Source organism: Pseudopipra pipra, chromosome 4, assembly GCF_036250125.1.
Source record: "Pseudopipra pipra isolate bDixPip1 chromosome 4, bDixPip1.hap1, whole genome shotgun sequence".
Lineage (NCBI taxonomy): Eukaryota > Metazoa > Chordata > Aves > Passeriformes > Pipridae > Pseudopipra > Pseudopipra pipra.
In genome coordinates, this window is record NC_087552.1 from 63,797,715 (window position 1) to 63,811,554 (window position 13,840).

Below are 13,840 nucleotides of genomic sequence, written 5' to 3' on the forward strand. Positions count from 1 at the left end.
TACACACCCTTTGCAAAGTGTGCCCAACTCCACAGCTTGGAGCTGTGCCTTTCTATCAGCTATGTCAAAAAGCATTTGCAATTCCTCTCTCAGATGTCCTACCACTCCAAGGTCTCAGTTCCTTTTTGCTGACTGTCAAGTCAAGACTGTCAGACTTGCACTACTGCCTTGGACAACCACCTTGCTCCTTATGTGGCCCTTTTGTTACACATTTGGACACATTTGGACCTATTTGAACACATTTGGACCCTTGAAGTGACTATGAAAAACTAACTGGAAGAAACACTTCATTTTAACCCTGTTTATATGTTCATCTGCCACTACCAACTGAGGGTAAAATCAGATTTGCCTTATCTGTTACATATTGGTCTTATCACATAAGAATAGTATTTGAATCCAAACCAAATTAATTCCTAACTAATTACCAAAGGCATTCACCTTTTCTTCACTGCAATGTTTTAGGTCAGACCCTCACGGAATTATCTTGCAATTCTGTGCTCCAGACTACATATCTGCACAGGGAGCTATTTTGCTGGGACTGAATAGACACAATCAGGAATTGCACTGGTGACACATTACTCTGAATCCCTATGCTACAGACCCTGCCAAAAGTGGATCAAGCCATTATGAGTGTTCACCTTACTGCTGCTGCTGAGGCTTCTGCTGGGTTAATTCACCTGGCAGCATCAGAAGAGTAAGCTATTAGCAGGGCTGCCTTGCAACATTCAAGCATTGGCCACTTGGCAGTATGGCTCTCTTAGTGCTGTCTAGTGACCATACTCTGCCCCTTTTTCTGTTGTGTGAAGCATGAACAGGAGAAAATCATGTTGGAACAGTCAGGAGATGTGTTCAGCAGGACAGCAACAGCTGCTCTATGCAACAGCATTCTTTGAGCCACAGCACTGATATGAAAAAGGACCTGCATGAGTCATTCATTTTTGTTTGTTGGTTTTTTTAATACTAAAATTGTAACCTGATAATGAAGCAGTACAGTTATAGACTTTGCTCTTTCTTACAGCTCTGTGTGAAGTCTCCTGTTGTGACCCTCTTCATGAGTCTCACACCTAGGTAATATCTAAGTGGCTACCATGCAGTGGATGAAATGAGAAATACAATCTTTTAATGAGCACCTTTTAATCTTTTAATGATATATTTGTCATCATAATTATGTGGGTACATAACTGAAAATGTTAGGTTTATTTGTTGCCTTCAGGTGATCTACCACAAAAAAACCTTTTGAGAGATTTCCAAGTTTATATATGAGATTTAGGTATGTGAGAGAGAGATACCTGTAAGACAAATTATTTAAGAGAGTCATTTAAACCACTTTTTCTTAGAACAGAATCCTTCTACTCTCTGCAGTTAAAAAACATAAAAGGTTGCTCAGAGCAGCTGAACTATGCGAATCATCTGGAGTCCTGTGCTACTGGCTTCCCAAGGCTCCCCAGATTCTCTTTTAGTCCACTGCAATGCTCAGCAACACATCTGTATATTCTTTACAAGGCACTGTACAAATATTCGAAAACAAAAGGCAATCCAAAGGTTAAAGTAAGGCAGTAAGAACACTGTTATATTTATAGGGGGGTTGTTGTTGCGGGTCTTGTCTTTTTTTTTCTATAAGCTTCTGACTGTAATTATCAGTACTGAAAATCTTACATTATACTAATTTTTCCCATCTCAGCATGAAGAAATATGACTTTTTAATTGGCCCTACTGTTGGGTGTCAGACTAATTTAAGGGTTGCCAGCTTGTTTCACAGCTACGTACACGAGGAAATAAAAGCAGGTGTCAAGACAAACAGGTTGGCTTGACCAGCTATTCCTCTCCAGGGACAAGGCTGCCTACTAAATTAGCATAGGTATAAAATAATGTTTTACCTAAGTTGCCAAAATCTGAGATATGATTCTGTTATATAAAACACAGTCTCGCCCTTACCCTCCCACTCCATTCTCACAGCACATCAACATTTCTAACACATTTAGCATTACAAGTACTGCCATTTTAAGTGCAAAACCAGTTCTGTAGCCTTAAAGGTACATAGGCTCAGACTTTCCAGTACTAATAGGAGACACACTGGAGAGTATCCACTGAAATGTAACAGGTGCATTGAAAAACACTGGGGCCCACTCTGTCTACTAAACACTACCTAAGAAATAGTGGAAAATTTTGGTTGTTTTGACAAGACACACTACCAAACTCTCATCACATGTTATTTTAAAACCAATCTTAATTATAGTTACTGTGAACTACTGTACCCCACCTGCCATTATACACACACAGAAAACAAGGGACTGGTCTAGGACTGTCACAGGACTGTCTCTCAGTAAGCAACACGAGCCAGATGAATGACATTTTTCCTACTTTGCATACTCTTCTGTAGGTAACTTGACAGTTTTTCCTTACTGCATTTTTGTAACAAGGAGTTTCTGTGTCACAGACATATTTTCTTTCTTCAAGCCAGAGTAAAAAAATGTAAGCTCAGCTCTCTATTGCCAAACACAACAGATGTCAGAGTACCAAATTAGCACTGGCTGAAGCCACTGGCATTTTGTCTGGATAATATCGCAATGAATTCAGGCAACCAGATGTATGTCTGGCATTTGTGAACTGCTGTGTCAGTGGTGATGCCAGGGTTTAACACTGATCACTTCTAGAACTAGGCACAAGGGAGAAATACAGAGATGAAGTTTTAAAAAGCAGTCCTGAAATGACAAAGGTGTAAATTCTAAGCAGTCCTCGCAGGAGCAGAGGGTTAAGCAACACACAAAACCTTCCCTCAGTAACTTTAAATGTTAATAGTGAGATGTATCATTTGAAAGCAGATGCCAGAGTGCAGAGATGATTTCCCTTGTTAGAAGAATAATTTCTTTCAAGAGCTCAACCCACAGGGAGTGTTATCTTGACTCCCCAGGTTCCTTACTAACGCTGAAATTGCTCTTTTCTACCTATAAGGACACAACTGTGAGGATTTCGGCCACCTTGATGAGCTCCCGAGCTTGCTGCTTCTCAGATGAGAAGTTTACAAAAACATTCAGTTTTTGAATGGTGAGATGCTTTTATATTGTTGCATTTTAAGACACAGGACATTCCTACCTGGTATGTTTCTACGGGCTTTGTTTCCATGTTCAGATCCCAAACTTTGACAGTGAGGTAATCTCTTGTTAGCATGTATCTACCGCTGTGACTGAATTTGACATCTGACACTGAAGATATAATTTCTGAAAAAAATGATCTGTTGCTGGGGTCTTCTGGTTCTTCGTAAACTGTTCAAAGAAACAGAAGCAAGAGACAAATTAGAATTATATGAAAAAATGCTCTGTTGTACAACCTGAAGTGTGCATTTCTTGTGAAACACGTAATTCAATCTACCAAGGAACACGATACAGAACTAATTATATGCCCAGCACTTAATTTATTCTTTTACTTTATATAAAAATACAAACTGTAAGCTTTAAATACTATATTAATTAATGTTATAGCTATGGACTCAAAGCATCACTTTGGGAAATTATGTAAATACACCAGTCAGTTGACTACAGATACCTATAGCAAGGCAGTTCATCTATGGTCATCCTTTCTAGGATCCGCACATCCTGTTTCTTGATATTACCAAAATTCAGGCATCCCTGTCACATGAGAGGTGTACTTATGGTCCCACAACAGTCCTGGCATCCTTGGTAAGGTTGGTTACTCAAAGCCTGCCCTAGTTGCCAGAACCAGCTGGCCAGGCTGCAAGATACTCATCGGTCATATCTGAAGGCGTCTGAGACTAAACATGAGAATTTTAGAAAGCAATTGCAAATTGCAATTACCTCTTCCTGGGAGGTGAGCAGAAAATAGACAGAGATTTACCACAAAGATGCAGGAACTATGTAATTGATGTGCAATTGCTGACAGTTCTGGAAAGCACTAAACTCCCTGACTGTTTGTGGTTCTTTGTGATGCAACAAGGAAGGAGATCGTGGAACACTGCTTATAGTACTGCCATACATGAAAATCCAGCTCTTGTAAGCTAGGAGATTGGTCACCCCTGTTCAACTGCACATAAAAATGATACCGGATGACTCTAACCCTGCCTACCAGGTTCCCAGAGTTCTGTTGTCTTTCTGCAGGCATCTGTGGCCCTGTGATTCAAATGACCTTATATGGGGAACTTTAGTAGAAAGTCAGACCTTCAGGGCCTTAGTTCTCAACCAAATCAGTAGGTTTTTGGGACCTACGCCTAAAATATTCTTTGAAAACTGTGATGAGACACAAAAGCACCTGAAAGTAGAACACTTTTTTACTGTCAGTCAGAATAAAGTTTTTTGTGTAGTCCACTGGAACATTCCTCTCTCAATTAATTTATCTCTGACTATGATTCAGACTGTTGGAAGCAATGAGGTTAGTTTCCATCAGGGGAAATAATGTTCTGCTGAAAGCTAAGGGTGAGTATGTGGGTGAAGTATGTGGGGTAATGCAAAAAATTATGGGCAATTTTCTTTGGGGGTGGGCAGTGGAATGCAGCCAGGCATGCACATGGGAAGAAAGTCTATACTTAAACATGCACCACACATCTCAACTGTAATTAACTACCTCAAAAAGAGGGGAAAAAACTTTTCTTTTCAGACAGATTGTAAACGAACAACTTTAAATAGCTCTTTAAAAATTTGCCTAGACATTCTGCAAAGGCAGGTATTTTGTAATTATCCTGTCAGATTTTCAATAGAAGTCTGATGAGCAGAAAGCAATTATCATTTCTCATACCTCTTCCCTTTAATCTGTCCAAACTATGTACTTGGCTGGCAGGAATTTTATCCTCCTAATTATGATGTGAAGCTGCTATTAAAATCAGGAAAGAAAAAAACAAAACCCACACTAACTGAACTACACCTTCATTTATAGCTTAGATATATTTTCTTGGCTCTATGTGGCTTATCCAACTCCCAGGGATAAGAAGAGGAGTAATATTTGTACCTGGATACTCTGTATTTTGTTAATTAATGAGATTAAACCATTTATTTCATCCTTTATCTGCCCTGTTTACTGCTTTTCTATCCTTACCATATTAAGTATTAGAAAGACTTAGATTAATTAACTGTGGAAACTAACAGAGGCATGAAAGCCTCATATCACTACAGAAAGAAAGATAGCAGTAAAAATGTTAGTAGCAGTAATTCTTTGCAGCTAGTTCCTATAAGTGAGCATAACCAACACAGGAAAATTGCTACAGGAAATTAAGGAGCAGCTGCCAGTAAAAGGAGAGAAAGATTAGCAACTACCAACATCTGCCTGAGCAACAAGAACAAGGCATTAACCTCAGGAAATGAAGGTGAGAGATAGTGTTCATGGGACTTGGCTATTTCTGGTTTAGCATCAACATAAGGTTATGCACACACTGCAAAACAGCATAGTCTTCATTCAGTTTGGCTAATATGAGCTGAATAATTGGAGACAGAACAGCAGTGACAGCCATGTGACTTGGACTTCAGTTAAGGAAAGCAATTCAAATTCAACCTTGGCCTCTCCAAGCTGATAGGAATAAAACATGGATCTATCCCACTGTTTGCAAAAACAGGTTTCGACAGCCTGCACTGAAAACATATTTTCCATTCATTACAGTTCAGACTTATCTTTTGGAGGCCGCTCTTATGCCAGGGAGCAATCAGTGCCCAAAACACGAGACTTCAAATCCAGCTTATTTTTCTGTAGCAAAATAAATCTTGCTAGACCAGGACTTGGAATCTGAACTTTACTGAGATACAACTACAGATTTGATTATACTCTTTGATCAATTTCTTCATTAATTTTAAATAACTAAAATTTGTCATTAAAAAGGGTATTTAACTTTCATTAATATCGTTCTTGATAATGGTCACGGTGCTAATTATGTGAAAGATAAAGTTACTTGTCTAGCTACCTAATGAACACAGAAACCACAAATGGTGTGATGCGCTGAGCTTTCACATGACACTTGCTCAGACTTACATGTGACCTTGATGACAGGCCTCCAGAACAGAGAAACATCATAGGATCATAGGATTACAGAGAGAAGTGGAACATATTTCTGAGTACAGCCAATGTTTAAAGAGGAACCTCCAAGGAAGACACTGTTCCTGCCCCTTACCCTACTAGCAGATACACGGGTAAACTGAGAAGTCTGCCTATGGAAGTAAAAATTTTCCTTTCTGCATGGCTTCCTGCTCACAAGTTGAAAACCCCAGTAGCGTTTCACAGAAGTCCAGATTTTGTAGAGAAGGATGGGTTGGTTGAAGGATACTTGCCAGAGCACTGTTTTCCTGAATCCTGAAGAAAATCTGCAGCATAAAAATATGTTGCGTCCTTCTCAAAAGAAACTGCCATCTGCTGAGAAGCAAACTCTTATCTCTCTTAAAGAACACTGTTTCCTTGTGTGTTCCTTGAATTTCTCTGATCTAAGGTATGCACGGAGACTTTCCTTAGAATCAATGGATAGGAAAGACATCTCTAATGTGTGCATTTATTATGCAGAAATAGATGCAGATATCTGAAGTCAAAAAAAAAAAAAGGCCAGGAACAGCAAGAGTGGGTGGGAAGGTCCATCTCACTCAGCTTCACTGGCCAAAAGAATGGAGATGCCTTGGCCAGTAGCTAAAAAAAGTGTGGTGCACAAACTACTAATACCCTTGTGGTTCTCATTGAGCTGCACTCTGGGGGTCACAGGTGCTGCCACTGCAATATCCTATTAATACTGGCCTGATTCCACACACTTAAAAGTGATACACTTTGGACAAGATACATCCAATAAAGAAAACAAAAAACCAACCCCAAGTAATTTTCAAGTTCAATTCTAAACAAGTAGTTGGGCAGAGCTTTAATCATTGCAGGGTGTAAATTCTGGCATACGTGAACTTTAAAAAATATTAAAAATAATGCTAAAAATGTCTTATATGGTGGGTGCAGTCTCACAATCTGATATAGCATACAAAATCCTGCATTCCTCCCAAAATCATCAGAAGATGGAGTATGCATGATTTTCTACATTACAGTATATGACCTTGGGTAATGCATTGGCTGAATTTTGAATATTCCTTCTGCTTCTCCTTTTTCTCTTACCTTCACTCTTTTGCCTGGATGAAATAAAAACACAAGCACTCACAGCACTGTCACAACACAGATGGTTCCAAAATACAAATACAAATAATGTTTTTAACAAAAACACAAAGAAGAATTATCTATTTAAAGGGAAAGCAATACAGTATCTGAAATAAATGGGGCAGGAGTTAGGAAACCTAGCTTTCTAATGCAGTGAAAGTTTATTTAGAGCTGCTTCTTATTTAGAGCTGCTTCTTATTTAGAGCTGCTGCTTATTAATCTGAATTTATAAGTATATAATGGATTGATGGGATGAAGGACATGCCAACTGTGTGCAGGTACACAAAACTCTCACTGATTTTAAAAGACAGAAACATAGGGTCTAAGCTTTGGCAAATTTTTTTTATCATGGCCTGAGCATCTGGCCATGCAGATAACTGTATTTACTATGAATTATCAGTAAAAACTAAGAGAAACAAAGAACTAGTGAGGGAGAAGACAATGATAATGTTGTGTACTCCTTAAGGCATAAAGATACGAACCTTGGAAATTTCTGCTACTGATGACTAAAAGCAGAACTACAGATCAAACCAACTTTTTGCTACTACAAAGCTGAATATATTTAAAAAGGAAAAATAAATTATGTTTATACATATTGCACATGTGATTATCTGGGGGGAAAAAACAAAGCAAGGCAAAACTTGAAGATGAATGTTTAACAGCTCCACAGATCTGGTGAGAAATACCATCAGTCATAGGATAAAATTATAGACAGCCTTAAAAAGTCATTCCCTCTACCTGAAAAAACCCTCCTATTTTCTTTCTACTTATGAACAAGTAATAACTTATTAAAGCATTTTTTTTCTAAAGGACAATGTCCATATTTTGTATCCTGTCCTCAGAACTTCTGTTTTTATAGTATTTAAGTGTTGTTACTTAGATATAAATCCTTGACAATTCTGCACCGTGAAATTACTCTCTCTCCCTCAAAAGATAGCTAATGAATATACAAAATCATCGAGTTCCTGTTCAAGGGTCACAGCTACAAATGGGTGAAGACAGTTTTGGTAACAGTGGAACAAGAGGCAGTGGGGTTAGTGAGGAGGGAGAGGACCATAGAAGCCAGGGCCAACAAAGATGCTGGAACAAGAGGGGGAGAATAATTTTCATTTTTATTATATAAGCAAGCAAACAGTCTGCAGCTAGGCTGAATTCAGAACTTATTACAGATTACACAGGTATACAAACAACAGGTGTATTTCAGCTGGACCTGGAAATACTGATGGTGGATCAGGTAATCCTTCAGTGAGCTTTAAGGTTCATAAACACAGAAAAGAGATGCAGTCCCAGGCCAACCAATTTATGATTTAAACTAAGTCCCTATTTAATTCCAGATCCCGAATGCAAATGGCTGCAATTCCCAATTAAAATGTACTGGAAAACAGTACTTTGAAATGGAATTGGACCCATCTTGACTAGCCACAGTTACCTGCAAAAGGAACAAGAACCAATATAAAAGAACTTGATAAATAAAAAATTTTAACCATTTTTTTTTCTGGAATACATGGTTATTCTACTTCAATGTTTCACACAAAACACGATCCTAAGCTAAAAGTCTTACAAATTATTTAACTATAATATTTTTAGATGGCAAATTAGTACCATTCTCAGATCAGCTGTGATTTGCTCCATCACATATATTTCATCAAATTTAGTATAAAAAAACTGAACTAAATTTCACTTGAACGCATATAAAAATACTAATCTTATTCTTTTTTTTAAAGCATATGACACTTGTTGCTATCCTTCAACACAGAAAGCCTTTTTTTGGTGCCAATTAATTCAGGATATGCTTACATCTTGAGCTAAGTGTAGTTCTGGACTCATCTCTAATGTGACAGAGATCTCAAGAAGACACAAAAATGGGCAATAAAAACGACCAGAAGTACAAAATTCCTTCCTTGCAGGGAATGACTAAATAGACTGGGGTCTCTCAGCCTAGGAAAGACTGAGGGGTTTGCAATAAAGAGTAGCATGGAAAGGATGAATAGGGAATGACAGTTCACTTTGTACACTGTCTCTTCCAATCGACAAGTAGGGGTCACCACATGAAACCAGGAAAGGGTAAGGAGAGAGCAGATGGTTCTTCATACCATGCCTAATTAAGCCACTAAAGACTTTATTAAAAGATATTGTGAATGGTAAAAAATAGATTCAAAGGTAACTGTAGAAATTAAAAAAAACCCCAAAACCTGAACATCCATTTCAGTATTGTAAAACACAGTAAATTCATTCTCACTAAAGTCCGTGAAGCTCAAGTTTCCAGCTGCATATTGCAGAGGCTAAAGATTATATATACACTTGCTCTGTTCGTGTATTTTCTGCCCACTACCAGAGCCAGAACACTGGGCCAGAAGGACCAGGTATAGTCACTAACATGCACTGTTTAAAATCTATTTTAGGATTTCATGCAAAAGAGTTCCGGAGTTCATTCTAAGTGAATAAATCCCAACTGCAAGCTCCCTTTGAAATTCATGGTCTCTTTATGCCTTTTAGCTTCATTATTCATGATAATAATTTGATTTACCAGTATTATTTACTCTATCTTTCACTATCTCTGAATGTTTTATTGTTTTCTATTAAGCCAATCCACTCATATATTCATCTCCTTCAGAAATTCTCTTTCAATAACAGAATTATCTGCTAATATGACAATCTTGTCTTCTTGGTCTACACTGATTAATATGATTACACACATGTGGGAATTTTTGAATGTACTTTCATAAGCAATGTAAAACACAATTATTTTTAAGACACCTTTATTTAAAATTTATATTACTGTAGCCTGTGGTTGCTTATCCTGTTTTAAACTGAAAAAGCAGAACCTTTTTACATTTCAATTTTCTGTTTGTTTTTATATAATTCATAGGGCACCTCTCTGTGCCCCGGTCACTTACACATCATTTTTCTTCTTTTACTCAGAGCAAATTTCTGAAGCTACCTCCTCACCACAAGACTGAAATTCCACCTACCACAAAGCATTCCTTTATCCAGTGACCCAATATTAAAACTAGGCTTCTCATCAATACCTCTAGAGAGCATGGCTTTTAAAAGTGGAGCCTCAAATCAATATTTAAGAATCTGTTTTACCATCTGCAGTGAGTTGCTGCAGCTTGTCGCAAACCACAAGGGACAGTGCATTAGTGCTGAAAGGCAAAGCCAGATCAATAGCTAAAGATCAGTGGGTGGGAGCTTCACTACAGAGTTGCTCAGATTAATGTAACTTTGCCAGTGAGTTTGTTAATAAAGAGAAATGGTGCTAAAGAGAGCAAGGAAGTGAAAAAAACCACAAGCACAATCTAGAAGATCAAGGCTCTTTAAACCTCGGTCTCACAAAGACTTATGTGCATATTTTATGTCACATATTGTGAGCAATCCCGTGGAATTAATGGGACATAAAACTACTACTCCTCTACAGCCAAATTCATGTGTAAGCCTTCCTGATCTTGATATGTAAGATTAATGGTGAGTTTTTTCTCCCCCAGTGAAACAAAATCTTGAACGTCGGTTTCATGAGACATTGAAAGGCAGTATTTGTTGCTATTAAAAAAATTAAGCAAACAAGACAGGAATTTTAATAGACTGAATAATTAAATCAATCTTGGAGCAGTTATTTGCTTTATCTGTGTGTAGCTGGGGGAGAGGGGTTAAAGAAACACCTTTTCAATCATAAATCATTTACCATTGCTTCAGGCTTTTCTCTTTCCTCCTTCTATTTGATAGCTAGAAGTATACAAATCAGCTTTTTTTCTTCCTCTGATTTAACATACTTTGCACAACTGAAGGAAATACTATATAGACATAACTGCATTTCTGTAGAAACATTTTTGAATTTACATTAGCCATGTTTTAAATGTCTTTATTATCCAAACATTCATCCAAACTGAGCAGAATGGAAGGTTTGGAGTCTATGCTAACAGCACAATGGATTCCTGCACAAGGAAGGATCTATTCCAGGATCTAGTTTACCGTGCATGAAATTGTAGTAACAGATCTTTAGTGACACTTATAATTAAAGAATTATCAGGATACAGGCACATTTCTTCACTGGGGATACAAAATCAGCAATGAATATATGCCTTTGTAGTGCATATGTATGCCTTTAAAAATAAATCCAGAATTAGGATAGGAAGAACAAGACTTCATTAAAGCACAAGGTCAAATCATTTTGGAAGCTTGGGTAAATTTCACTCCTGTCACATGAAACCTTGCTGATTCTGCCTGAAGTGGACATCACTTGGACAGTGGCCTCTCAGTGCACAAAGGGAGAATGGTGATTGTCCCTCTCTCTCAGATGATAAGTTGACATGAGACCAGATACAGAAATAAAAAGCGTATTTTAGATGTAAAGCTCACATAGAAGAAAAACAAGTTGTCCCTTTTTCAGTCAGACAATAAGCATCATTCATTTGGAAAGGTCAATATTAATTAGCAAATCCAGCAGGGATAGTCTGTCACAGACTTTTTTGTGCATCTGGTTGTTCTCTGTTGCAAACGAAAGATAATCCATATTCAGTCAGAGGTCTGAAAGTTGTCTTGTCCCTGAAATTTCAATCTGCTTTAAACAACCAGTAAATATAATTAATTTGATTTTAAAAATTCAACATGTTCAAGTAGATTATCCTTGATTTCTGTCTTGGCTGCTTGCACAGTTCTGAATTCTTTAAAATTAAAGGTAATTTCAAAAAAGCCTAGCAGCTTTTTTGAGTTACTTTGAGCAATTGAGTTACTTGCCAGACTAACAGGACAGTGGCATTTATCCTTGGGGAAGGGCTGGCATTTATTTCATGCCTGGATTTCAAACAAAAATGTGGAAGAGGACTCTGAATGAAAAAACCACTACCATTATCTTCGGGTGGCATCTCTGAGTGACAAACCAACCCCAAAATTCACTCTGCATTGCTCCCAAGACCATTTTATACTTTCAAGATACTAGATCCCATGGAATTGGGATGCACCAGGTGGGATGCTTTGCTCCTTTCAGGGAGAGGCGAGAGAAGACAGCTGTTAGGACTGTCACCTATAAACACTTCTTTGGTCAAAGGGAGGGAAGGTCTAAATGGCTTCTCTTACAGACCCCAATTTCAGGAGTTTGTGAAGTCTGTCTGGAGGACAAAAAGCATGAATGGTGACAGAGGTTAATGCTGTATAACCCCAAAATCTGCATTTTAAAGATCACCACGGCACACAGAGCAAACAACTTGAAACTGCAGCTCCTCTTTCCTTGAAGTATGTTGTTGTAAATTTTGCACATGGGTAATGGATAATTAGAAACAGGGTTTTAGTCTACAAATACATATTAAGAAATGAATAATAAAAAACCCTTAAAGCAACATATGGCATTTAAATAGATTACTACTTCTGAAGTAGGCAATGACTTTAAGATATTAAGGCTATTACATGAAATATCAACAGGAGTTATACTCTTGAGTGACTTAAATTTCCATATCACATAACTATACACTTCATATTTACCACTTAATAATGTTTTTAATAATTCTGATGAACTACTGAAAAAGCTCTTCATTGTTTTTCTGACTTCACATGTTCAAGCACAGTTTTCTTTAGGTGACTGCTTTATTATATGATTTGTTAAAACAGCCATATGTACCCATCTAGCCTACAAGCTGTTTGGAAGAATGATATTAACTCCAAACACATTTATAAGGGCATCTGAACATAATATTAGCAAGAAAAACTCAAAACCAAATTAGCAACTATTTCTTAATTCAACAATTGCATATTATATTGCTGTAATGCAACAGGATCCTTATGCTTGTCTTCTGTGTCATCTGAATCATTTGCATGAGAATTTATGGAATTTGTGGTGGGCAATTCTTTTATTTTCGATGTTCCCAGCTGACTGCTCTAAAAATGATATTTTTGCTGCTGCCACAGATTTCCCTATACTGCCTTTTTTCTACACTGCATTACCATGAGTGTTGCCTGAATAATGTCTTAAAGACAATCTTTGGGTTTTTGGGCAAGTACACTATTTAGGTGAAATGTTCCATATTATTTAAATTAATCCTTATTTCTTGCTGCTTGAGTCTGACTTTTGTATCTGTTTTAAATCTTTACCTCTAATGCTGTAGACTGCTTCCTTATTCCCATCCCTCTAACATTCTAAATAAGCAGGGATATGCATCCCTCTTGGCACCTCCTCTCCTGAACATTTTTGATGGCATCCTCTCCCACTACTTGCCAAGTGTGATAATAACACAGAACAGTACTATGTGTGTACCTGCCCTGTGGTTACAGGCTGGGCTTTCTCCAATATACATTTGCTATGGCCACACAAGACTTTCTTCTGATACTTGCTCAGCATTGCATGATCTATTATAGAGCTGTTATAAGAAGCAGTTTACGGTAGTCTATTAAAAACACAACACATTTTATCACACCTTATCAGTATCTCAGTGACCATTTAAAATTCAACTACTGACCTGATATTCTTTCAATGCTTTATGAATAATTTGGTGGTCTGAGATAATTTTTCTAAGGGACAGAGATCCCCACTACATCTCATCACACGAATTGGTTGCTTGCTAATAAATCTCAGCATAGGCATCAAGGATGAGTACATACTCGTCTCATCCAGGTCAGAGCCAGGAGGATTTATAAGGGAAACCTTGCAAGGCTCCTGTCACTAATGCTGAAAAGAGAGATTTTGCCACTGAGTTCAGCAAACCAGAAATCTTCAAGACACTGTAATTTATTAACATCC

At 37.6% G+C, this 13,840-nt stretch overlaps 1 protein-coding gene across 7 annotated transcripts in view; it reads right to left on the reverse strand.

Moving 5' to 3' along the window:
- PPP2R2C (protein phosphatase 2 regulatory subunit Bgamma) overlaps positions 1 to 13,840 on the reverse strand; it is a 200,248-nt gene that overhangs the window by 14,519 nt on the left and 171,889 nt on the right. For all 7 annotated transcript variants that reach the window (XM_064653280.1, XM_064653281.1, XM_064653284.1 and 4 more), the window contains one exon: positions 3,094 to 3,263. In XM_064653280.1, the coding sequence (XP_064509350.1) occupies positions 3,094 to 3,263 (170 nt within the window). The remainder of the gene's footprint in view (positions 1 to 3,093; positions 3,264 to 13,840) is intronic.